The following is a 27,023-nucleotide window of genomic DNA, read 5'->3' on the forward strand; positions in this document are numbered from 1 at the left end:
TTCTTTGTATCTTACTTGCCCGAAGGCCATCTATATAGAAAATTCTCACAGCAAAGCCCTTTAGACTCTGAGTGTTGTGTTTGGAGACCACAAATTGAACTGCAGATGCTCTTCCACTGAGCTGAGTCTGCTCTCTTGTTTCTCCCAGCTGGCCCAAGTTCCCACAGGCTGAGCTGCCTTATGGTACTGCCTTCCAAATGGCTGAACTTGAGCCCACTCTGCCCCCTGGTGGCCCACTCTCTCCTCTCAGGGAACAGGGAGGCCCGTGGCTGTGGCGGGAACTAAGGCCCGGGGCTGGTCCTATGGCTGTACTTCTGACAATGAGCAGTAGTTGCCTATAGCCTCCAAGAACCTGTCAAAGGGGAACTACATCTTGGCACAGCATCGCCTCTCAAAGGTGGATTCAGGGGAGAGGAAAGGGACAGACCTCTCCCAGGGTGGGCAGCTTCTGTCCAGGGGGCCACCCTCAGGTACGTGGCTAAGGAAAAAGAGGGGGCCAGGAGAGCCCTGATGGTCCCATAAGATGTGCCAACCCGACCACCAGCTTCTCCCCAAATGCGAAGATACAGGGCATTTACAGACCCAAAACAGAAGCCACCTCACTTCCCCAAGGGTACCTCAAAATCGGCAGAGCTGTCCCGGCCACCTGTGTGGGAGGGGTGGGGATGGATAGGCTTTATAACCTTTGAACCTTACATCAGGCTTGACCTTGGGGTCAGGGCTGGCAGAGCTGTCTGGAAAGGGACACAGAAGCCAGCCACCAGCAGAGAAATGGCTCCGTGGCAGGAAACTCTCTGTCCTCTGACGGCAGCATCCTGCCAGCTCCTGGACAGAGATTCAAGGCACCTTCGGTGATCACGGTCCAAAGCCAGCCACAGTGGACAGGAGGATACCAAGAAGCCAGATTCTCACCCACACTGTGCCAGCCTGCCAGTCCCAAACACCAGGCGGTCAGGAGTGCACCAGGAGAGGAGCAAGACCTGAGGGAGGCTAGACGTGGGGGGTTGCTGAAGAGAAAAAACTCTCCGAGTCAACTGGTTCCAAACCTAGCAGGAAAGTCCCTAAGTTTCCTGTATGGGAAGTCTCCTGATGTCTCCACCTACTAAGACGAGGACAGAGGCAGATGCTCATCCAAGAATGAGTGTGTCTTAATGCCTTGGTCAGGAAGGGCTGAGAGGAACCCATGAGCCAAAGAGGGAGCCAGGCTGCAGTGTATGGCTGCCTTCCACAGGGCCCCTGGCTGCTGACCCATCAGGGCCCTTCAGAGGTCAAAAGGCCTCAACATTTCCCCAAAATTCCACACCATGAAAGAAGGGAATTTCCAGCACACATTTTTACAGAGTGAGGCGATGCTGTGCTCTGGTCAAGGCCCCGGGCTGGAACTTAGGTTGGAGACTGTGGGTCAGCCCAGGGCCTCAAACCCAGGTCTCTGGGCTCAGGGGAAAGGGGGAGATCAAGGAGGTTCTAGGAAACCTCAGAGGCCAGCCTTGGGGTATACTAACTAGCATGTGAGGGTTTAAAATGGGTACATGAAGAGAACCCCAAGTCGTGGCTACAGTGACTGCCAGAATCTCACCACCCAAAAAAAATGGAAAATAGAAAAAAAAAAGCTTCAAACATGTTGTACAACATTGATGTACAGTGTCATTTACAATTGGGCCCATTTAAACAAAACCCTTCAGACCCTAATTGGGGTACCATAAGCAGTTGATTGGATTTAATCTGCTTTTTCCTTGGAGGCAATACTAAAACACTAAAAAACTCAATCTAAACCTTACAAATGTGGGGCTTACAGGGCCAAGGTCCATATTATGCCTTAAAAGAGGGGGCAGATAATTAAGAGTATCTAAGGGGCAAATGTACTTGTGAACATTGAGGCTTTTATGACATTTGTTCCATGGTCAGCTAGTGTCCCCTGCTGGCAACACTGGGTACTGCAGCTCAGCTACCCTCCAGAATGAGCAGTTGTGAATCCCACGGCAAACAACCTGGGCAGAAAAATGATGTCTTCGGAGCAGCAAAGAGACAAACGTCGTGGGGAGGGGGAGTGGGTGGAGGGTCCCACGCACAGGATTCCAAACCCAGTGGGTCCTCTGCAAATTATCTTCTATGTAAGAAACATCAAGGGCGTGTTAAAAGGCCCATGTGTCTGTGATCCATCCATCTTCTTTACCCTCATTTCCAGTGTTGTCCCTCAAGAGAGTGACCCAGCCATCAGAATGCAGGGACGGTGTTCTCAGAGCAAGGACCTCACTCCATGACCTTTCCTTGCTCCCTGAACAAGAAACGAAGCCAGCTGTGGTGGCTCATGCCCATAGTACAAACTACTCAGCAGGCTAAAATCTGGGCAGAAAAGCTCAGGAGACACTTAGCTCCAACTAACCAGCAAAATGCCGAGAGTGGAGGTGTGGCTCAAAAAGTGTGGGGAGGAAAATGAATCCAAGCAAGAACTCAAAGCCCTGAAATTCAAGCCCTAGTACTGGCACACACACACACACACACACACACACACACACACACACACACACACAATCACATGCACAATTGCTGAATTAAGTCAACTCTGTCATGTATAACCTTATTCTCCATTGTATGATGTTCTACCCCTGCAGACACTACTTTTAATTGTTTTATTAGTGTGTGTGCGTGTGTGTGCGTGTGTGTGTGTGTGTGTGTGTACCAGAGATCAAACCCAGGGCCCAGTGAGCTACAATCCCAGACCACTGACCACTGCCTTCCTGACTCTTTCTCTCCCCTTCTTCCTCCTAGCAGAGCAGAGCGCGCGTGGGGTGGAGGGTCCCATGGGAAGGAGGAGGCCGCCAGTGCTCCAACAACGGCGGTTTTATTGAATTAGTTGCGTGAGGAGGCGCGCAGCCGCAGGCGGTTAGCGTGGAGTCCGGAGGCAGGAGAGGCCGGTGTGACTGGGGCCTGGCCATGTGGACGTGCAGAGCTCTATCTGGGGGGCCCGGGGCTCACCTTGGGGAGCCACACCCCGAGGCCCCTGCATGTAAAAAAGCAACAGCAGCAGCACTTGCGTGTCATTCCTCTCTGGAAAAGAGGGGCGGGGAGAGGATGAGTGTTCACAGAGCGGCCAGGGCACCCAGGCACCGGCCTTCTTCCCTACCTATGGAGGAAAGCATGAAATTCCCCAGGCTTTCCCAGCTCATCCTTGGGCTCTGCCCTTTGCCTGGGCCCCAGACTCACAAGAGGCAATAAATACAAAAGGCTGCCTGCTTACTGGCCCTTCCTGCGGTATTCCTGCAGGGCTTTCTCGGCCACTGTGTCTATGAATTTGGGGTTGTCCATAGAGACTTCTTCTGGGAGTATCACTGTGATGGGATCAGAGTCAAAGAGCTTCACTACCACCTCCGTCACACGAGAGGGGGCGTCGGAGTCGGAGGTGTGGGTCGTCACCTGGACAGGAGAGAAAGAGAAGAGCTGCCATGTCCTGGCCACAGCCATGCAGGCTGCAGTGCAAAGTCCCCCCACGGTGGCCGGGAGGGAGCGGGGGGCGCCGACTGGAGGCTCGCTGCTAATCTAGGCATCAGTCACGGAGCAGAACTGTCCTGGTTCACAGACGTCCACTTCAGACGACAGTGCCAGCTGCAAATAAGGGTGTCCCAGAGAGCAACTCCCAGCGTTTGTCTTTGCCCAGCAGCTTGCCAGTCTTGTGGATGAAAGGAATCAAGAAAGAAAGGGGATGCAGAGAAGCCTCCAGCACTGAGAGAAGCTGTTCTCCCTGACGGAGAACAAGGCCCCCATTCATGAGGCTTTCCGCACAGTTCAGAGCAGGGAAGCAACGGCAAATTAGCACCCAGGCTTTGCAACCAGCCAGCCAGGCTGGGCAGCCCTGGGGAGTGGACCCAAAGTCTCCAATCTTACACCCCCTTTGCTCATCTGGGACAGGGGGCCCTATCTACAGCACTGGCTGTGATTCGATGGTGCTCCTGTTTCCTACCATGAGCTTAATGCCCATCAAAAGCCTAAGTGGCCCTCAAATAACTTTCTACTGCCCCATCTCAACCCCGAGAGGCTCAATCCCCTCTCCAGCATCCAAGGACCCCCAGGGTCCACCCCTGGCTATGCGGAACTTACTGTGGAAACCCGGAAATAGGACTGGTCTTCCCCCTGCGTGAGGTTAGCCAGCTGGGACACCCAGCTAAACTGCTGGTTCAGCTGCTCCAGGAGGGCTGAGGCGTTGAGCATCTTGGTCTGGTAGGACTGGAGCAGCTGGTTGTACTCCTGGGTCATCTTCTCAGCTGTCTGCAGGGCCTCGTTCAGCTCCTGCCGCAGCTTCGCCTGAGCTGGATTGCTGGCAGAGCAATCTGTCCAGGGAAGTTAAAACAAAAAATGTAAAACAGAAGGCAGAAGCGTGAAGGGGAAATTAAAGGGGACAGAAAGGCAAATTGAGCCCAGTTCCCGCAGCAGCCCTGGAGGCAGAATGACACTATGTCCCCGACTAAATGAACCGTGCTCCCCAAAAGGTGGATCCTTCGTCAAAAACAAGTCCTGGGCGGGGAGGGGATGTCAGTCGAACTGCACTTGTGAAGAACGGGACTCATTATTTTTTAGTCAGATGCCCGTGTACTTCTGTCTGGGAACATGACGCTGGTCACACATGGAGGAATGGTGACATCCAGTGCTCTGTGTCCTCAGAATGGCCCTGGCTATCCCCCATCCTCCCGGGAATCATTTCCAGAGAGGAAGGATGTCACATGTGTCACCTCCCTATCCCTCATGCCATGTCAGGTTTCATTGACTGAATCACTGATTTCACCAGTAATAGAGAGGAAGCCCACAGAGGTAAGTCCCTCGCCTACAACCATATGGACTGGAAGCGTTCAAGCCAAGTCTACAACTCCTAACTTGGGCTTGTTCTTTTCTGAGTCACTCTGGTTCTAGCACATTCTCCAGACTTGTCTTTTGAGCCTATCTGGTTATTCTGGTCTCAAGAGCTCTGGAGCTGCAACATGTAGCAGCAGCCTGGAGGCTGGGAGACTTCGCCCACGGGGGTTACCACGCCAGCAGAAAAATGCGGGCGTGCTTTGTTTGGTCAATTGCCCACAAAAGGTTATCTGATTTATCAGAGCTAGAAACTCTCCACTATTTCTTTTAACTCTTTGTTTTTGTTTTTTCTTCCCTGTATTACAGCTATGATCTACACACAGGGAGAATGTAATTGATAAATCTGATCAAAATACAAAGAGTACTGAAGGGAAAGTCTTCCTTCGCCCCAGGGATCAAGTAGCACTATGAGCACTGCCAGAGGCCTAGGGCCACTCCAGGAACCTTGTAGATGGGGACCAGGGGAGAACCCAGCCAGGACACCGCCTGAGAAACCAGCCATCTTGCCCAGCACACTGCCTGAGAAACCAGCCATCTTGCCCAGCACACTGCCTGAAGAACCAGCCATCTTGCCCAGCTTGCTGACGCTGGAGTCCGGTGATCCTGGATAAGTTATCCTGCCTTTGGACAACTGAGCCTTATCCTCTGTGAGACAGAGACAATGCTTGCCCCCGCCTACAAGGTCATTTTTGAAAATTACTCAATGAATGTGTTAAGGACACATGTGGTAAGTGCTGGTTAAATAAAATACATGCCAATGGGGGCAGGAGTTTGGCCTAGTGGTAGAGTGCTTGCCTAGCATGCATGAAGACCTGGGTTCGATTCTTTGGTACCACATGCATAGAAAAAAAGCCAAAAATGGTGCTGAGGCTCAAGTGGTAGAGCTCTAGCCTTGAGAAAGTCCAAGGACAGTGCTCAGACCATGAGCCAAGCCCAGGACTGGCAAAAAAAAAAAAAGTACATGCCATCCTCTTTGTGTGTGCTTGAGCTCTTGCTTGGTTTTTTCTCTCAAGGCTGGCACTCTACCACTTGGACCACAGCTCCGTTTTCAGCCTTCTGCTAGTTAATAGGAGATAGAAGTCTCACAGGTTTTTCTGGCTGGAATAATGGGTTTGAATCAGGATCTTCAAGCCTTCTGAGTAGCTAGGGATACAGGCTAAAATGCATTCCCTCGAAACTCTCACCATGAGCAATGAAATGTCGCCCATCTCCTGTGCTTGGCGGTGGGGGACAGGATCACCAGGGAAACTGAAGGGCAATGCCTTGTTCAGGCCCTGGCAGTGTCTATCGCGGACAGGTGGTTCTCCAGCGGCTGGCCCTGGGGGCGGGGGTGCTCTACACAGACCCCCCAGCTCCAGAACCTGCGTCCCAGTCCAGGTCTACAGGTCCTGATCTGCTCTGGGCCACCGCGCAGTCGGCCACAGCACAGACATCCACAGCTGAACTCTGAGTTGAGCCCAGCTCCGAAGCCCCTCACGACAGACTGCCCCACCAACGCACCCACAGACAAGATCTCCTGGCACTTCTGGCACTGGTCCTTCATCTTCAGGCAGCCCGTGGAGTTGTGGCGGATCTCCTTACACACAGCTCGGTCATGGTTGCCTTCTGCACAAGAAAAGAGGCAGGGGAGGCACTCAGGGATTGGGAAGCGGGCCAGCCCATCTCTGAGCCACCTCTGTGGCTCCGCTCATGTCAGAGCGCCCCGTGGGCCTGCCTGTGTCAGAGCAGTCCCCACCCCACCCCCGGAGGTCCACCCAGGTCAGAGCCCCCTCCCTTCTGCTGCTCCCTCCTCTCAGACGCTCTGCAGTCAGGACGCGTTGGACCTTGGTGGTCCAGCCACAGACCCAGGCCTTTGGCCCAGGCCCCCTCCATGTCCTCCCAGCCCCTCCCTCCCAGGGGTCCTCTTCTGCCACATCCCCTCCCCTGCGAAAGCGCCAGCCTCACAGCATTTTCCACTGGGCACACGACCTAGCTGACAGCTTTCCCTGGAGTTGCTCAGCCTCTCCAACTCAGGCGGGCACCCCCTTACAGCCTCCTGTACCCCTGACACCGATGGAGTTCCCTATGATACAGATCCCCCCTGACCCGACAGGGCTCCTCCTGACAGAGCTCCGTGCAATCTCCTCCCCCCCCCACCCAGTGGTAGTTCCAGAGCATCTCAAGCCAAGCCCTGGGGCCAAGTGAACTACATGGTCCAGGTCCCTGCTATACTTCATTCATCTGTCTGTGTCTGTCTGTCTGTCTGTCTATGCACTGAGCACCCATCCCCAGCCAGGCCCTAAGGTCCCAGCCATGACTATCTTCCTGAAGCACAATACAGGTTGTAGTATAACTCATTGCCATGGCAACAACACTATGTCCCCAGAGTACCCAAGGAAAAGAGGCTCTGATTGTTGGAAAGACCACCAACATCCTACCCCACACCACTCCAAGTCCTGGGTACTGATGCTGCCTTTGCCAGGCTGCCTCGGTCCCTTTCTTCTTTCAGTGGAGTGGGTACCACCCGTGTGGGTTGCTACGCAACAGGAGGATGACATAACACTAAGCCCCAGCATTTGACAGGCTCCTGTCCCTGTCCCGTCCCTCCCTGACCTCCTGTGTCTTCCAAGCTCGGGGACTGGAAGGCTGGGCTGTGAAACGGGGCATCCATGGCTTGCTGGGCTTGGTGGATCATCTCAAAGAAGGGCTGGAACAGATCCGGGAAGCCCATGTGCCCGAACGGGGAGAGCGGCCTGAGGCTGCGGACCAGGCGGGACTTGGGGAAGGCGTAGTAAGGCCTCCGGTGGAACAGGCCGAAGGGCGAGAAGGAGTGGGTGTCCTGGGGCTCGTGGGTGAAGAATCGGTCCTGGAACAGGGTGTCCATGATCCGGGAGGTGCGGGTGAAGCTGTCCTGCATGGCGTCCAGGATGTGGCTCTGCTGCCGGTCGTTCTCCAGCAGAGAGTCGATGCGATCCCCGTTCATCCAGAAGTAGATGGGCGAGCTCTGGTTGAGGAACTCCTCCAGCTGGGAGGTGCGTGAGAGGCAGGTCAGGGGCTGCGCTGGCCACACCCCGCCCCTTACACACAGTCACATGGGTGAACCATGACCCCTGGCGGCCCTGGACTGTCAGGCCCTCTGCCCACCTCCCCCAAGGGGAAGCCACGAAACCCAGTCCTGTCACTGCGATCGACTCCCCCCCCCCCCCCCGGGGCCACTTCTGTCCTTATTCAGCCACTCAGCCTTCCCGAGAGAGCAAACGCCACTGAGGCGGCTGGTGAGGAAGAATCCTTTTCTTACATTTTATTTGATTGTTAAACTCTTGTTTTATCTGCACTATCAGAGAGAGATTCAGCTGAGGGTGTTGTGCTGGCAAGGCAAGCACTCTGCCACTCCATCCATCTCCTTCGGCACTTCCGGTGCCAGGTCTCACGCTTTTGGCTTCAAACAGCCATCCTCCTACCTATGTCTCCTGCATAGGCATAAACCACGGCTCCCAGACCCACCCTCAGAATCCATGGCCACACACGAAGCATGCTCAGCCCCTTTCACACAGTAGGCCTATCCTACCAGGAAGCCACCGCCCACTGCCCACCTGTCGGCCCACCAGGCCAGAGCCGCTTCTGCAGACACGGGCGTAGAACTTCATGCAGGTCTGCTTCAGGCAGGGCTTGCACTCCTCCCAGAGTGCCGTCATGGTCTCATTGCATACGCCGGGCAGCTCCTTCAGCTTCTTCTCAGAGTCTCTGGTGTCTTCCAGGGCATCCTGCAGGAACGCAGGAGGCCAGGTGAGCCTCCCAGACCACACACTGTCCTCTTCCCAACCCCACCCCGCTGGCCCACGCCCACCAGCCCTGCAGGCCCGCCTCCTGTGAGCCATCTTCCGGGACTGTTCTCCCCACCTGCCTGTCAGCATCCTCTCATCTGCCAAGGTCTTCCCCAGCCTCTAGACTGACCCAGTCCTCTCCTCTCTCGGGACCCTGCCAATCTTCTATCCAAGGATTTCCCACTCCCTTATTCTGCATTTCCTGTGCTCAGCTTCTAGTGCTTAAATCGCCTTCCCAGCAGACCAGTGGCCCCCAGATCTCCTCTCTGTGGTAACTGTCATCCCTGGTGTGTACAGGAGTCAGCGTCCTGTCAACCATGGAAACGCAGACATGCCTTGTGTCACACGATCCGGTGACCGTCCCGGGTCATCCCAAATGAAGAGGTCCATCACAGTACTCATGGTGAGTACACCTTTACACGTGTGTGGACGTGTGCAGGGGTGTGGATGTGTGTGTGTATCCCAGAACCAACCTAAATGCTCAAGGTCAAGGACAAGTTCAAGCAGTTGTGGTACAGTAGTTCCTCCCTTATCAGCTGTCCTTGGCCAGCCACAACCCCAAAGTACTACAATGGAAAATGGAACTTGGAAAAGCGAGGAGAGAGAAAGGGGAGAATGACGAAAGGAGGGGCACAGATGGAGCTGCATTGCACTCATAAACTCACACGTCAAATTGAAACCCCTTTGTACAAACTACGTAAAGCTAACAGGGTGAAAATAAAAAGTATCACTACAGTGCAGAGAGGAATCGCAGTAGAATGCTAAAGACTATATTCACACAATTTTTTTTAATTTCAGCCTAATCGTTCTGTTTTGTTACTTGCTAATCTCAGATGTGAATAATTTACAAATTAAACTTTACCAAGAATATATATATATATGTATATATGATAAAAACACAATGTGCACAGGGCTTGGTACCCTGCATGGCTCAGACTGTTTGTGGCTACCATGTGCAGAGGGTAAATAGAAAAGTGCCAGTTGACACAGCATTACAGAGACATTAATGGAAAGTTTTGAATGTTGAACACAGACATTGTGAAGAGAAGCATAAAAACAGTCCAGGTAGATCAGATGTTAACGCTGATAACTCTACCTGTATCACCACTGCCTCCACCCCTGCCACCGGCGAAGCCTCAGCCCGCCCCCACAATCCAGGGCTTGGGCATGGTCAGCGTGTAGATAAATCAACTGAAATTATTCTGGGGCATCAGGCCCCGGCCCAGGCTTGTACCAGAAGCAGATCCAGGATCCCTCCTTCCCCTCCCCCAAGGCTTTCAAAAGCAAATACTTCTCTCTACCCCTTCCCTGCAGCTCCCAGCATCAGCTGACACAGCCCTGGGAGAACGGCAGGTCACCATGGCAACCCAGCAAGGCGCCAGCCTTGACCCCCTCTTTTCCAGCAGGGAGGGCCAGGGCCAGGGCCAGGGCTCTGCTTACCTCCTTCTTCTTCTTGGCCTCCTCTAAGGTGGTCAGCAAGGACTTGCGCTCTTCGTTCGTCTTCTCTATTAGAGTCTTGATCTCTTTTACCTCCTGGACTGCATTTTGAATTTCCTTAGTAATGTACTGGCTTCCTTGGGAAGACATTTCTGCAAGAGCAGGACAGGATGTGGGAGACGGTGAGGGGAAGGGGTGGTGTTGGGGAGATAACCCCGCAACCAGCTGGACTGTCAGAAAGGCCTGCTCAGGCCAGGGGAAGTCAAGGCTGGGACCTCCCAACTGCACCCCAGTGGACAGCCAAATGTCCTCTGCCTCAGCCCGATGTCCCACCCTACTTCCACCCCCAAAGCTCAGCCCACAGCAGTGTCATGCCACTGGGGACGGTGCCCTATGCCCACCATAGCCATGTGGCCCTGAAGAAGCAGCATGGAGCCTCACTGGACAATTTCCCAGGGGATGGGAGGAACCTAAACCCAGGCGTGTTACCTTTCCAGCCACTGCGCACAGCACTCGGAGATGGGGTAGGACAGTGATGAATGGCACTATTCACCGTGGTGACTGACACAGCACCAGGGACACTGAGATGCCCTGTCCCTAGGTCCCTGTCCCTGTGCCTGCCCCATGCCCGGCACTTGGTGTGAATGTTAGCTATGACTTCCCGCACCACTGTTAAGTCCAAAGGGAAAGAGGGAGTGGGGAGGGACAAAAAGTCTGGACCCCAGGTGTACGGAGAGAGAGGACCCGGAGGGATGGCCTGATTCAGTCTGGGCCTGAAGACTGCTGAGAGGCCTGGAGTGTCCACCACAAAAGTACAGGCAACTACTAATTAGAGCTTGAGAGTGACCATCGAAACGTGTGTGTGTAAAGCATCAGGTTTTATAGCATAATACACCATTGGCATTTGCTGATTAGAACCTCAATGAAGCTGAGCACTAGATAAGATGGAGACAGCAGACGGAAGTCTGCAACCAGAGTGTGTGGGGTGGACTCACACCCAGGCCTGACTGACTTCTTGTACTGGATCTCTCCAGCCAGCCATGTCCCAACTCTCCTTGCTTCAGCTTGTGTTTCAGGTAAGGTCTTGGATTTTTTTGCCCAGATCATCCTAGCACTAGGATCCTCTGCCTCGTCAGTAGCTGTGGTCACAGATGTACACCGCCCGCCGCGCCCTGGCAACTCTGGGGCATTTGTTTTGGTTGTGGCAGAACTGGAGTTTTGAACTTAGGTCCTTGTGCTTGCTCTGCAGGCACTCGACCACTTTGGCCACAATCCCATCCACTATTGCATTACTTATGCTTTCAATACTCTTGCATGTGTGCCTGCACCCGTCTGGGCTCCACTACAGAGTCCCATGGGGCCCTACAGTGGTCTACTTGCCCTGGAGCTCATTGTCGGAGACCAGCTGCTGTCCCTGGACCTGCCCGGTCTCCCACACCAGCAGCAGCCCCACACACAGCAGGAGAATCTTCATGGCGTAGCCCCGTCCGGTTCTAGAATGCTAGCAGGTTTCTGTTTGGAGAGAACCAGAATGACTGTCACAGTAACCACTGCCTTCCTGCCTGCCCAGGCACAGCCTGCCACAAATTCCAGAGGCCTGGGGACAAGTGGTCCCGAGCTGCCCTCTCAGTGGGGGCATCACTGCAGTCTATCCTTGAGGAACTTGGAAGACAAGATCAGATCTGCCACCAACACCTTGAAAAGAAAGTAACAGAAGGGGGCTGGGAGTTTGGCCTAGTGGTTAAAGTGCTTGCCTAGCATGCATGAAGACCCAGGTTCAATTCCTCGGTACCACATACATAGAAAAAAAAAAAAAGCCAGAAGTGGTGCTGAGGCTCAAGTGGTAGAGCTCTAGCCTTGAGAAAGTCCAAGGACAGTGCTCAGCCCCTGAGCTCAAGCCCAGAACTGGCAATTAAAAAAAAAAAAAGAAAGAAAGAAAGTAACAGAAGGTAGTGCTGGGAGGAGCCACAGAGCAACAGCACAGAGAAACCAGAGGAGCTGGGCACCAGGCCAAGCCTCCTTCTCCCTGTAAGAGCACAGAGGCTTCCTGCATCCTGGCCTCCTTGTTCCAAAGGGTATGAAGCCTATCAAATCTTTTTTGTGAATGTATTTTTATTGTAATTAATAGAAGGGTTACATTATATTCGCCAGATAGAAGGTGTATTACTTCACAAACATTGATACCCTTTCTCATGTCCCCATTTCCCTCCTCCATCCCCTCCCCAAAGCCTATTAAATCTTATGAATACCTCCCTTCATTCTCTCAACCTTAACCTCCCTCTTCTTGTGGAGGGCTGCACCCTCACCCACAGCAGACATTACCAATCAATCACAGCTCTGTGCTCCCCCTTGGAGCCCCAGCGTCATCTGAATGTGCTTTTCAAGAGTCATAGGCAATAACATCCCTCCGCTTTGATTGGCTGAAGAAATTAAATCCATTTGTCTTCCTTCACATGAGACGTGGGCTGGGTTGCATTGTAGATTCAGAGATATCAATTAAAAGTAAGGCAGGAAAGAGAAAGGCTAACAATGAGCCCAGGAGCAGTCTCCCCAGGCAAGTCCTGGCAAGGGGCATTGTGCCCTTTGGCTCTGCCTGGTCCCTTTTTCACGTTCTGTTCCCTCTAAGCCTGTACCAGTGAGGGTTGCCAAGGTGCTCCTGCCACCATGGGGCTAACTGTCCTGAGCCAGAGCCTGGGTCTTACACAATAGACCCTGTTCCAGAAGCTGGAGCGGTTGCATAAATCAGAATCTCCTCCTCCTACCCCCCAATGTTGCCCAGACTGCAAATTGGTTCCTATAACCACAGGAAGAGGGAAGATCCCCCTTCCTGAAGTGGTCTATATCCTACTCACATCTACACACAACTCAGCCCAGAAAGCCCATCTAGACACTGAGTAGATCATTAATAAGGATGACATAAGCAACACAGAGCAAAGGGATGGTGTGGGAGAAGTGATGGGCTACTTTCCCCAATCACAGGTGCACGGATGAGCCAGCCAAGTCTCAGGCCCACTGAGAAGGCCCTGATCTCAACGCCTCTGCCTCACCACTCACTCAGGCCTGAAATACCTCTGGCCGAGACAGAGTCTCTGAAGTAAAGAGATAACGCCAGCCAGAAATACCTCACCGGAAGAGGCTCCAAGAATAGCTGCTTCTGAGGCTGGGAGTTTGGCCTAGCAGTAGAGTGCTTGCCTAGCATGCACAAAGACCCAGGTTCGATTCCTTGGTACCATATACATAGAAAAAAGCCAGAAGTGGTGCTGAGGCTCAATTGGTAGAGCTCTAGCCTTGAGAAAAACCCAAAGACAATGCTCAGGCCCTGAGCACAAGCCCAGGACTGGCAAAAAGAAAACAGAATGGCTGCTTCTGGAAAAAAAAGTATCAAATTCTCACCAATAAGTTCCAACCAGGAGGCAGTGTTGGGCACTGGTAAAGAGGAGCAGGGCCCTGGATGGGGTGTGAAGGTGCACGCTGCTCTGGGATCTGTTGCCAGGAGCCTGGGGCCTGGAGAGCCAAGCTGAGAAACATCATTCTCCAGCCACCCTTCCCCCTTCCCTGTGACAAGGCCAAAGCCCAAAACCAGGGTGGGTTTCCCAGGGCACAGCAAGTCGATGCCACTCTCGGGAGAGAACCCAGCCTTTCCAACTCTCCTTCTCAGCCTCGTGTTCTTTCCTTGGCGTGGACTCCTTCAATCTCCCGGCCTCTTTGTGTTTATTCTAGCCTGGAGATTTCCATTTATTGCCATAAAATAAATTTAACACATAGAGGCAATATAGTGTCATTACCTACAGAGTCTAATGAGAGCTCTCCATTCCTCCAGCCCCTGACATCCTAAGGTTCAGGTAAACACTTATCAGGAGAAGGGGAAGAGCCCTCCGTTCCAGGCCGCCGCCCATGGCATCTTGGCTTCCTACGTCCAATGAACACAGAGTCTCATGAAGAAAGAGAACACAGACACAGGAAGCACCAGAAGAAGCCGCTTAGGATCGAGTCCGTAAGCCAGATGGGCACAGGCTAGCCTGGGGGCAAGGTAGGAAAGAGGTGATGGGAAAGGGGGGGTCTCCGCCCATGTGCAGACTCAAAGCACGAATGCCGCCAAGACTTCGCCTTGCTTTATCAATCATCTAATCCAATTGCTTCCTGGCAGGGGGCATAGGGGAATCGGTGGGCATAGGGGAATCGGGAGCCAGCCTTACACATGCACACACACTAGGGCTTGAACTCAGAGCCTGGGCATCGTCCCTTAGCTTTTTCTCTCTACTACTTGAGCCATTGCTCCCCTTCCAGCTCTATTTTTTGCAGGGGGAGCGGGGGTTAATTAAAGAGTCTCACAAACTTTCCTGCCTGGCCAGCTTTGACCCATCATCCTCAGATCTCAGCCTCCTGAGTAGCTAGGATTGCATATATGAGCCACTGACCCTCATCGGCCTTAGTGCCCTGATCTCTAAAGTGCGTCTGGACAGACCTCAGAAAGTGAGTACATTTTGTAAACGCAAGCATCTTATATAATCATAAAAATACTGACTCATTCAAAACCTGACCCAAAATCTATCTCAGATATTGACCGCCTCTAATCGGTGTTCTGGGGGTGGGGGGAAGGCAGAGGGGCTGCACCACTCACCGCGGCCAGAGTCCCCCACTGCCTTCACAGATTCATCAGATTTCCTTCTAAGCTCCCAGGAGTTCTCTGGGGACTCATGGAAGTGCTGGTTCTGGTCAGGAGCCTGTGGGTCCAGGACAGCTGGAGAGCGAAGCCTCCTTCCCTCCGCGGGGGTCACTTAGCCAGTTTCACTTGGAGCTGGTGCCAAGCCATGGCCAACTGCTCGGAGTGAGCCAGAAGTGCCAACGCCAAGGACCCCTGCCCCAGTATTTCTGGAGGCCTCCTTCCTTGTGTCATGTCCTTTGCATCCCTTGTAAAGGGTGTAAGGTACAGGGGAAAGGCATGTTTTGTGGCTGTCTTCTCTTCCATATGGAACGCGGAAGTTGAACTAGTTGCACCCAGGGTGGGAATTCAAATGACTCATGAGGGTATTTTTTTTCATTATCTATAGTGATTCTTGATTTCCTATCCTCTCCTTAAATATATATATAATAAATGTAATAGAAATACGCCATGTAATATACGATATGTAATATACACAATATAATACTATAAATGTAACATAAATACATACTATATTATATAATGTAATGCAGTGTTATATAATATATTATGTAATGTAATATATATTATATTCCCTATGATAATATATAATGAATAACATAATATATATTAGAGTATGTGTGTGTCTGCGTGTGTCTGTAGCAATTCTTTTTTTTTTGGGGGGGGGCAGGTCCAGACATTTCTGGACGGTCTCAGCCAGCTCTGACCCTAGGGTGCCGCTCGACTCCCCGGGGCCTGGTGAAGATCCAGATCCACCCCTACTTACTAGAAGGTGGGAGACGGCGACGATGACTCAGGCTCCGCATCTGGGGGGGCGGAGTCCACCTGCAGCGGTGCGCGCCCCCCCTCGGCCCCCCGGAACCCCCCGGCTCCCCCCACCGCGCGTCCAGGCCAGCTCTGCGCCCCCACCACGAAACTGTGATCCCCGGAGACGCATTCGGGCCCTGGATCCGCTCCGGGCTCGGAGCGCAGGTTCTCTGGGCACCCTGGGGCTCGCCGCCCGGCCAGCCCCGCACCCGCGATGGAGCGGGGCCCCGGGAACAGCGCGGGGCCCCGGGAACAGAGCGGGGCCCCGGGGACAGCGCGGGGCCCCGGGGACAGCGCGGGGACACCGCGACAGCGCAGCGCGGGGCCCCGGGGACCTCGCGGGGCCCGGGGGACAGCGCGGGGACACCGCGGGTCCTCCCCGCCCTCCCGGGCCCCGCACCGGCGAAGGGGAAGTGGGGGCGTCCGCTCACCGATGGGCCCGGCGCTTCTCCCGGGAGGCGAGGCGAGGCGAGCGGCGCGGCCCCGGGCGCCGCCTTTATAGCCCGGCCCGCTCACCGCCCCCCTCCCCGCGTGACCCACGCCCACAGGACGCCGCAGACGCGGCCGAGCCTTCTGGAAGGCCGGAGCGGGAGCGCAGGTGCAGCGCCCCGCGGGGGCACCGGGGGGCGCATGGGCTCCGCGGATGGCGCCCGCAGCCCTGCCCGCAGCCCGGCCGGGCCGTCAACCTCCCAGAGCGGCTCCCCTCCTTCCACTCCTGCCGGGACAGAAGAACCGGGGGAGCCCGGAGGCCCTGGGCATCCAGGGCGCAGCCGGGTCTGGTGAGACCCCGGGTGAGCCGGGAAGGAACGTGGCTCTCTGAGCCAGCGGCTTCAGTAGACACTGTCCCCAGACGCCCAGGGGGCTTCGTGAATGTGCGACGCACCCTCGTCTCCACCTAGACGTTTGCAGTGGGTTCTGAGCCTAGGTCCTGGCGCGGGGGCTCGCGCAGCCCTGGTCTCTGCGCGCAAAGGGCCCCGACGTGTCTCCCGCGGGAGCCGGGGCCATTGGGACACTTCCGAGGGCAGTCGTGTCCTGGCAGTGAGGGGGCATCCAGAAGCTTCAGAGAAGCTGAGCTACCCATTGTGGACCCCAGGAAGTTGAGGGTTACAAAAGAGGGCGGGCACCCGCCCTGCCCAGGGAAGGTGGGTGGATGGAACAAATACAGGCAGCCCAGTGTTTGGGTGGCAGATTTTGAAAGCCAGGTAAAAGAAAGTATCTGAAGAGTGGCATGTAATCCATCTGGGGCTGTTTCCCCCTTCAGGGTCCAATTTCTGTTTGCCCAAGGCCCAAGACCCACTAGGGTCCTTGTTCTTTTCCAAGACACAGCCTGGGGAGAGCTCTGAACCTGTGAAGGGGCAGCGACTTCCAGGGCTGAGTGCTTGCTGTCTATGATTCCCCTGTGTCCCAAGGCCCCAGTGACCGTGGACTCAATCACTTCCCTTTAGGCCTCAGTCTCTCCCATCTGGAGACAAAGAAGAATCTGGAGTGGTTCATTGCCAAAAAGATTCAGCACAGAAGAAGCAAATGTAACAAAAACTTCAAGCAAAATTTCTCCCCCAAGAGGCTTTTCTTGATTTGCCTTCCAAAACAAAAGGCTGGATTCTCATAAGAGCTACATTTGGGGGTGGAAACTTGACTCCTCCTCAGCACATCAGTGGCACCCGCACCCCTCCTTCCAGAGGAGGAGGATGAGGAGGCAGGGACCTGAGATACTAATGTTTATAAATACGGCATTTTGAAGAGCAGGCCGGATCTGCCCTAATCAGCTGATGGAGAAGAAGGGAGGAGAGGAAGAAAAAGAAATGTGATTCATAGTCACACAGTGAATGAATGATCACTTTATGCCTCCAGCTTCCAGAAGACAAGGTCCCTAAGAGTGCAAAATTGGAAGGCGCCATAAGGTACCACTGGATGTCGAATGCTCTAAGGAGATTTCAGAAGTCCACTGGTTCAGACCTGCTTATCAGTCCCTTGCTGCCCTCAACCGCCAGCTCTGCAACTGGTCATGCTATTTCTGTTTGAATACCCCAAGGGCCAGCAGCTCACTGCCTCCAAAAAGCGGTGCTGTGAGAAAGCCAATGACATGTTTTGTGGAGGCCCAGGGAAATGAAACCTATCTCCGCTCTAATGGCCTTCTGGTATTTGGTCTGCTTCGCCCAGCGACCTCACGCTGGTAGCTCCTCACCTTGTGGTCATCATTTCCAAATTAACTGTGTGTGTGTGTGTGTGTGTGTGTGTGTGTGTGTGTGTGTGTGTGTACTAGAGATGGAAGATTCAGGGCCTCACACTTGCTAGGACAAGTGTTCTACTACTTAAGTCACCACAAAGTCAGCTCTTTTGCCTGGACTTTCTTCTTTGGCTGTTCTTCTCCCACAATCTTCTTACCTTGACCTCCAAGAAGCTAGGACCACAGATGCATCCCACAGCGTCGAACCTGGCCCCCAAATCAGCTTCCGTGGGGACATCCAGTCACTTACTGATTTCCATGCAGCTCACTGCCATTCCGGAGGGTGCAGATGGAAAATGACTTAACCTGAAGGCAGTCCCCTTACCCCCACCCCGCCCTCCAGCAGCCATATCTTAGAACCATCCTTGCTGACAGCCCCGCCGAATCATCTCCCCTCCTCTTCTCTCTGAACAAACTACCCTGAAATTTTGGAGAAGAGAGACTGAGATCACGGCTGACACAGACACCCATGGAGCACACAGAAACAAGACCTTGAAGCGACTTAGTCATACAACACTGCTCACCCACCCTGCTTCCATCCTCCCCACCTAACCTCACTTTCTGGCTATTATTTAGAAGCACCCAGTTATATGAGGGTGGGGTGGGAGCAGGAGAGCATGCTGGCCTCAGTTCCCCATTTCCCCTTTAGCCAGGCTGAAGGAGATCTGGTTACACTTTCTAGCTTTCCTCTCCAATAAAGCCTGTTGCCCTTTCTGCTTTTTGCTTTGCTTACAAGCTCTACTGGTTATCATCCTCCAGTTGTGTACATTTAATGCATAGGACCACGTGGGTTTGAGGGTTTTGCTCGATTTCTATTCCAGGGATTCATAGGGAAGGGTATGACTAGGTCAAGTAAAGAACCTTAAAAAAAAATCTGAACTGGGCACCAGGGCTCACACCTGTAATCCTAGCTACCCAGAAGGCTGAGATCTAAGGATCATGGTTCAAAGCCCAGGCAAGAAAGTCCCTGTGAGAATCTTATCTCCAGTTAACCACTCAAAAATCAGAAGTGGTGCTTAAAATTCTAGAGCCCCAGGGACAGCTGCTAGGCCCTGAGCTCAAGCCCTACAACCACCAACAAAATCTCTTCATGCTTTGTCCACCATCTCTGACTGCCCAAATGCCTCCAGGCCTGGTATGCTGCACAGTTCAGCTGCTGCGTATCCCAGGGCCTGACATTGCCAAGCTCCTCACTGGAGCAGACAACCAGCCACCAGCTCCACAGCTATGACTAAAAACAGACTAAAACCCCGGCTTACCCTCTCTCTATACTGTAATCATTCAGCAGGTAATTCCTGTTAATGAAGACCCATGATCAAATAAATGGTGGCTAAGAAACTCATCAATGATTACAAAAAAAAAAAAAAGAGTCAATGCAGAGGAATCCTGGGGATGTGTTCCAGAAACACTACCCCAGGGGTCTCCTTCACCTCCTATGTAGGTCTTTTAGGGGAAAGGATTGGGGTTAGCCAGCCCTGAGTTGCTTCTAATATACCTAGAAATAGACAGAATTTACTTAGACCACTGCAGGCACTCATGTTGTAGCCCAGACTTGCTCAACTCTAACTTTCAGCTCTAGTTGTTAAGTTACTGAATCTTTGGGAGAAAAGACAATGACCCCCCCCCCCCCCCGCCGATCTGCTTCAAGTCAAGTCTACTTTTCCCACAACCAACTATTATTTCAAAATCCAATGATTCCTTTGGATCTGGGGCTCTCCAATGGCTAGCCAGGCCACTATCTGGGCAGCTCTGAAGTGACCTGTGGCCAGCTGCTCTCCCCAGAGATGTGGCTGAAGCAATCCAGCTGCAGCATGAGGGGTTTTAGCTCTCCAAGGAAAAGCAGACAATATTAAAGAGTTTGCTTCAGAGTTTACAAATCACTGCCTCACGCTTCGCCTCTTTATCTTCGCTGTAGTCCTGTGTGGTACAGTATGTGTTTTCTCCTTCGTTTGCTTTTTGTTTTTTGTTTTTCGCTTAGAAAAAAATTTCACATTTCTCCTTATATATTTTTTTACTAGTCAGTGTGCCATTTAAGTTGCATAAAGATACACATTCTGCAGGCAATTCCATGCTTTTGAAAGCCATTAATGTTCTTAGGATATATAATTACCAAGTTAATAGTTTTAAGAGGTTGCTGAAAGGAAAAGAAAAAAGTAATAAACATTATCTAATATCTTCTTTGTGTGTTAGGCGTTTTCTGTGTAAACTTATTTTGGTGTTGGCATATCCGTTGTATTTTATCTCTAAGGAAGCTGAGATGTGGTAGCTGGCCCAGGATCATTCTGCTACAAACAGAAAAGCTAGAACGGTGACTGAGTCTGGTGAATTTCTAGGACTGGGCTCTTTTCCACACAGAGACAGGAGACAGGATTGTGTAACAATTGGAAGATGCTGCAGAGATCAGCTAATCCAATCCAGTAAATTCTCCACCTTCCTCTGACTTGTGTAGGACTCTGCAAAGGACACACGTTCCATGGACAGGAATATTGAAAATCAGATCATCTCAAGCTTTGCCACCAGTTAACAGAAATAAAGAACGAGACATTCTGGAGCTTTGAGAGCAGAATGTGACTGACTTTTAGTACCTACTACACTCATGTGTAAAGTCTGTTTTATTGGAATGTTACTTGTGTTCTGCTATAGAAAAATTTACTGCAACCTTTTGGGAGCTACATGCATTAAATTCTTCTCTATATTGACTGAGAGGCTTAGCCCTGATATTTTATTCCATGGAAAAGAGTAAGCTGTTGAGCAATGTATATCTACCATGGTAGAATATATATAATATAATATGCATATATATAACATTCTTCAATCTCTCTAATCCAAGCGTGGGAAGCCTTTTTAAAAAAATATGACTCAGTGGGTTTCTCTCACTAAGGCTCCCCACTCCTGCAAGCAATAGCACAATTAACAGCCTTCCTTTTTGTGTGTGTGCCAGTACTGAGACTTGAACTCAGGACCTTATGCTGTCACTCAGATTTTTTTTTTCCCCTCAAGGCTGGACTCCACCACCCGGGCCACAGCTCCATTTCTAGCTTGTTGCTGATTAACTGGAAATAGTCTCACAGATTTATCTGCCTGAGTTGCCTTCAAACCTCAATTCCAAAATCTCAGCTTCCTGAATAGAGAGGATTACAAGTTTGAGTTATCAGTGCCCAGCTTTAGATTTAATCTATGGGCTTGAACTAAGGTCCTAGGTGCTATCCCTTAGCTTTCTCCCCCAAGGCTGGTTTTCTACCACTTGAGCCACAGTTCCAAAGCATTTTCATTTATTGGGACCTTTGTTTCCCTCTGCACTGAAAATGCAGGCTGCTAGGCCAGTGGCATATCTCCAGTGTTTGTGCAACTTGCCTGCTGACTTTCGCTGAGGGTGGCTAGCTCTCCCTGGCTGCAAATCCCCGTTCCCACTGAACAGTCACACAGAATGCCATTGTCCTTCTGAATATGAGCCAAGCCAGTGGGTAAAACATACTTTGCTGCCCTGATCTCTTTCTATGTTTACCCACTACAATTATTCACTTAAAAATCAAAATTCCTTTTCTGTGACTTGTACCTTGCCTGTGATTTGCTGATTTTATCAAGTTATCCACCTGTTTTTTCTACCAATTTATTTTCCCTACAGATTGTCACTTACTTGCCCTTTGCTTTTGATTATGGAAGTGTTTTCAAACTTGTATGTAATTCCTACATGCATGCATGGTTAAGGAATGACTTCTTTTGGCTGGGAGATGGACGACTATTATTTTTTTGTTTTTTTGTTTTGGCAGTCGTGGGACTTGAACTCTGGGCTTCGGCTCTGTCAGTGAGCTCTTCAGCTCAAGGCTACTGCCCTACCCCTTGAGCCATAGCACCACTCCCAGTTTTCTGGAGATTAGAGATAAGTGTATATGTACACAAACATATATATAGAGAGAGTGTATATATGGGCGTATATATACTTATACACACACACACACACACACACACACACACACACACAAACATATATCTTTCAGCTTGGTTTGCCTCACTCAACATGTGGCCCTCCAATTACATTCATTTTCCTGCAAATCACATGATTTCCTTTCTTGTTACAGTGTAATATTCCATATCATAGTCATCAGATCTCACTTTCCTAAGGAGCTAGGATTAGTTGAGTGCCTGGCATGTGACTTTTAATATAGTACACTGTTCTAATTGGTTCTTATATTTAGTTATTGTTACTCTTTTACTATGACTAGTTTATAAATGAAACACTATCCTAGGTTTGATCAGGGAAGAAGTCTACATACATCCTCTTCATTAGAGGAGGCTGCTCACACATCCTGTGGATGGGGGAAGGGCTGCCCATGAATCCTGTAGGTGGGGGTGAGGTATAGACATCCTCTGGATAAGGAGGAGGTATAGACATCCTGTGGATGGGAAGAGGTATACGCATCCTATGGATGGGGAGGAGGTATAAACATCCTGTAAATGAGGAGAAGGCATAGACATCCTGTGGATGGGGAGGAGGTAGAGACATCCTGTGGATGGGGAGGAGGTAGAGACATCCTGTAAATGGGGAGAGGTATAGACATCCTGTGGATAAGGAGGAGGTATAGACATCCTGTGGATGGGAAGAGGTATACGCATCCTGTGGATGGGGAGGAGGTATAGACATCCTGTGGATAAGGAGGAGGTATAGACATCCTGTGGATAAGGAGGAGGTATAGACATCCTGTGGATGGGAAGAGGTATACACATCCTGTGGATGGGGAGGAGGTATAAAAATCCTGTAAATGGGGAGGAGGTATAGACATCCTGTGGATGGGGAGGAGGTAGAGACATCTGTGGATGGGGAGGAGGTATAGACATCCTGTGGATAAGGAGGAGGTATAGACATCCTGTGGATGGGGAGGAGGTATAAACATCCTGTAAATGGGGAGGAGGTATAGACATCCTGTGGATGAGGAGGAGGTAGAGACATCTGTGGATGGGAAGGAGGTATAGACATCCTGTGGATAAGGAGGAGGTATAGACTTCCTGTGGATAAGGAGGAGGTATATAGTTCCTGTGGATAAGGAGGAGGTATAGACTTCCTGTGGATAAGGAGGAAGTGTACACATCCTGTGGATAAGAAGGAGGTAGAGACTTCCTGGGGATAAGGAGGAAGTAGAGACATCCTGGGGATAAGGAGGAGGTATAGACTTCCTGTGATGAGGAGGTATAGACTTCCTGTGGATAAGGAGGCATAGACATCCTGTGGATAAGGAGGAAGTATAGACTTCCTGTGGATGAGGAGGAGGTGCACACATCCTGTGGATGAGGAGGAGGTATAGACTTCCTGTGGATGAGGAGGAGGTGCACACATCCTGTGGATGAGGAGGAGGTATAGACTTCCTGTGGATAAGGAGGAGGTACACACATCCTGTGGATGAGGAGGAGGTGTACACATCCTGTGGATGAGGAGGTGGTGTACGCATCCTGTGGATGAGGAGGAGGAATAGACTTCCTGTGGATGAGGAGGAGGTGCACACATCCTATGGATGAGGAGGAGGTGTACACATCCTGTGGATGAGGAGGAGGTGTACACATCCTGGGGATGAGGAGGAGGTATAGACTTCCTGTGGATGAGGAGGAGGTGCACACATCCTGTGGATGAGGAGGATGTGTACATCCTGTGGATAAGGAGGAGGTGTACACGTCCTGTGGATGAGGAGGAGGTATAGACTTCCTGTGGATAAGGAGGAGGTGCACACATCCTGTGGATGAGGAGGAGGTGCACACATCCTGTGGATGAGGAGGAGGTATAGACTTCCTGTGGATGAGGAGGAGGTGCACACATCCTGTGGATGAGGAGGAGGTGCACACATCCTGTGGATGAGGAGGAGGTATACACATCCTGTGGATGAGGAGGAGGTGCACACATCCTGTGGACGAGGAGGAGGTGCACACATCCTGTGGATGAGGAGGAGGTGCACACATCCTGTGGATGAGGAGGAGGTATACACATCCTGTGGATGAGGAGGAGGTGCACACATCCTGTGGATGAGGAGGAGGTATAGACTTCACACATCCTGTGGATGAGGAGGAGGTATAGACTTCCTGTGGATGAGGAGGAGGTGCACACATCCTGTGGATGAGGAGGAGGTGCACACATCCTGTGGATGAGGAGGAGGTATAGACTTCCTGTGGATGAGGAGGAGGTGCACACATCCTGTGGATGAGGAGGAGGTATAGACATCCTGTGGATGAGGAGGAGGTGCACACATCCTGTGGATGAGGAGGAGGTGCACACATCCTGTGGATGAGGAGGAGGTATAGACTTCCTGTGGATGAGGAGGAGGTATACACATCCTGTGGATGAGGAGGAGGTGCACACATCCTGTGGACGAGGAGGAGGTGCACACATCCTGTGGATGAGGAGGAGGTGCACACATCCTGTGGATGAGGAGGAGGTATACACATCCTGTGGATGAGGAGGAGGTGCACACATCCTGTGGATGAGGAGGAGGTATACACATCCTGTGGATGAGGAGGAGGTGCACACATCCTGTGGATGAGGAGGAGGTATAGACTTCCTGTGGATGAGGAGGAGGTGCACACATCCTGTGGATGAGGAGGAGGTGCACACATCCTGTGGATGAGGAGGAGGTATAGACATCCTGTGGATGAGGAGGAGGTGCACACATCCTGTGGATGAGGAGGAGGTATAGACTTCCTGTGGATGAGGAGGAGGTGCACACATCCTGTGGATGAGGAGGAGGTGCACACATCCTGTGGATGAGGAGGAGGTGTACACATCCTGTGGATGAGGAGGAGGTGCACACATCCTGTGGATGAGGAGGAGGTATAGACTTCCTGTGGATGAGGAGGAGGTGCACACATCCTGTGGATGAGGAGGAGGTATAGACTTCCTGTGGATGAGGAGGAGGTGCACACGTCCTGTGGATGAGGAGGAGGTGCACACATCCTGTGGATGAGGAGGAGGTGCACACTGCCCTTAGCCTGGGACTTGCAGCCTCTCCATTGTGGAAATCCTCGCATTCCCAGGCGAGCAGCAGCTAGACCTGGGGCATGGAGGAGAAGGACTTTGTAGAGCTGAGCCCTGGTGTCCTGCCTCTAGGGGAGTGTGGATTTGGAGATCCCTCCCCTCCCTTCCCGTCCCCTCCCTCCCCTGCCCCCCCACTGTGCGACCCCCACAAGGAGGCCCTGCCAGGCGCAGCAGTTTGAAAATTACCGAGGAAGTTGATCTGGGCCGGGGCCCAAATGGTGACGAGGAGGGCGGGTGGGGGCAGAAGAGAGAGAGAGAGAGAAAGAGGAGGAAGGAGGGAGGGAGGGAGGGATGCGAGGGGGGCCGGGAGGAGGGCGCGGGGCGCTGCCGGCCGCAGACCTCGCGGGGCTCGGAGGGCAGCGCACGGGGCGTCCGCTGGGCACCCCGGGACGCACGGACCCCTCGGCCAGGCCCCGCACGCCCCGCCGCCGCAGTCCCGGCCTGTCCCGCGCCGGCAGCCGAGCCTCCGGGGCCCTGGCAGGAGGGACCATGAAAGGTAAGGGAGACCCGGCGGAGGCCGCAGAGCCGGGGCCCCGGAGCCAGAGCACCCCAGGGCCCTGGCGATTGGAGAGCCTGGAGGGGCCCGGGATGGAATCCTCGCCTTCTCCATCACCCAGGAGGGGTCCCGCAGGGGTGGAAGGAGAGGAGAGGGCCCGGGAGTCCCGTCCCGCCTGTCGTCCCCGCCCATTCTCTTCCACCAACTCCAGCCCCTGGGTCGTCCCGGCCTGGGTTCTGCCTTCCTCCCCTCCACACCCTGCCCGACCTGCCCTGGCCTCTGCCCAGCCGAGCCCAGCTCGCCCAGGGCATCCGCTGGAAACCCCAACCAGACTGGCTTTTTTTGAGGCGCTGGAGAGAGCATGCTTCCACTTCCTGCGCCTTCTTGCAGGAAAAGCGGGGCTCCAGGCAGAGGATCTTTGGGGTTCCTCTGCGCCCTCCTGGAGCAGCTAATGTTCCTGCCCACGAGAACCTCACCATCTCCCAAAGTTCATTGGCACTCATCCTTAAAGGCTGTCCTGCCAGGCACACTGAGGCGCAGGGCGGCCTCGGGGCCCCACCTCCTGTTTCACCCAGACCAGCTCTTCCTTCACTTGAAGAAACCATCCCACAGACAAACCTCTACACTGTAGAGTGGAGGAAACTGGGGCCCAGACAGGTAGAACTGCAGCCCCCACAGGCTTCTTCTACTCTGGCTTTGCTGCTGCTGCTGCTGCTGCTGCTGCTGCACTTGGTTTTAAGTGTTTCATAATTCTGATTTTGGTATTACTGGGGTTTGAACTCGGGACCTTGTACTTGTTGGATAAACGCTGTCCCATTTGATCTCCGAGCCCTTTCTGCTTTGACTATTCTTCAAATAGGCTGTTGCTTTTTTGCCCAAGATGGTCTGGACTGTGATCCTCCTATTTAGGCATCTTGTATACTCTCAAGGTTGAGGGGGGGTCTTGAGACTTGGTTGGCCTCAGCGCTTTACTCTCATGATTTCTGCCTCCGCGCAGCCAGGCTGACAGTCATAGCCACGTGCCTGACTTCATTAAAATAACAATTTTTTGGTCAGTTGTGGGGCCTGAGCTCCGGGCGTGGGGATTGTCCCTGAGCTCTTCAGCTCAAGGTTAGCACTCTACCACTTGAGCCACAACACCACTTGCAGTTTTCTGGTGTTTAATTGGATGTAAGAGTCTCAGTGGCCTTTTTGTGCCAGGCTGCCTTTGAACTATGATCCTCAGATCTCAGCCTCTGAGCAGCTAGGATTACAGGTGTGAGCCAGGCGTGCCCAGCCATAAAGAAAAAAAACCCTCCCCCTTCTCTGTCACTTGGCACACAAATGCTGTTGCTGGTCCTGTGAAGAAGTGACTTAAGATACAAAGAATCGGGGGCTCTGATTTCCAGTGGGGAATAAACACTGTTTCTCTGCTGCGTCCCACCCCCTGCCCCCTGGCACCTCCGCCAGTGCTTCCCCATGGCCTGTCCTGGGCTGTCTGGATGAGCCAAGCAAGCCACAACCACCCAGGACAGAGCCCTGGCAGGCGGAGAGGACCCTTGCCCACTGCATCTTTGGTACCCTTCCTTCCATATGTAGGCCAGGCCAGGCCATCGCCAGAGGGCTTGAGAAAGCACTGAGGCCTCATGGGCCTCGTCCTTAGCGAGGGCCAGAAGACATTGCACATTCTCAGGGTGATTTTTGGCTCTACTCACATGCCAGGCAAACACTGTAAGAAAAAATACAGAGAA

At 52.6% G+C, this 27,023-nt stretch overlaps 1 protein-coding gene across 2 annotated transcripts; it reads right to left on the bottom strand.

The window, feature by feature from the left end:
• Positions 1-2,823: 2,823 nt before the first annotated feature.
• Positions 2,824-16,093, bottom strand: Clu (clusterin). 2 transcript variants are annotated; one of them, XM_090353648.1, is made up of 9 exons: positions 15,987-16,093; positions 11,466-11,597; positions 10,089-10,237; positions 8,418-8,588; positions 7,438-7,849; positions 6,346-6,450; positions 4,096-4,325; positions 3,239-3,414; positions 2,824-3,048 (listed from the first exon to the last, which is right to left on the bottom strand). In XM_090353648.1, the coding sequence occupies exons 2-9, from the start codon at positions 11,557-11,559 to the stop codon at positions 3,039-3,041; spliced, it is 1,347 nt and encodes a 448-aa protein (XP_090209774.1). In that variant the 5' UTR covers positions 11,560-11,597; positions 15,987-16,093; the 3' UTR covers positions 2,824-3,038. The 2 variants fall into 2 exon arrangements, with proteins under 2 accessions (XP_090209774.1, XP_090209775.1); XM_090353649.1 differs by lacking the exon at positions 2,824-3,048 and having other exon boundaries at positions 3,235-3,414.
• Positions 16,094-27,023: the final 10,930 nt, after the last annotated feature.

This window comes from Megascapheus bottae, chromosome 20 (genome assembly GCF_031878675.1).
Source record: "Megascapheus bottae isolate mThoBot1 chromosome 20, mThoBot2.hap1, whole genome shotgun sequence".
Taxonomy (NCBI): Eukaryota; Metazoa; Chordata; class Mammalia; order Rodentia; family Geomyidae; genus Megascapheus; species Megascapheus bottae.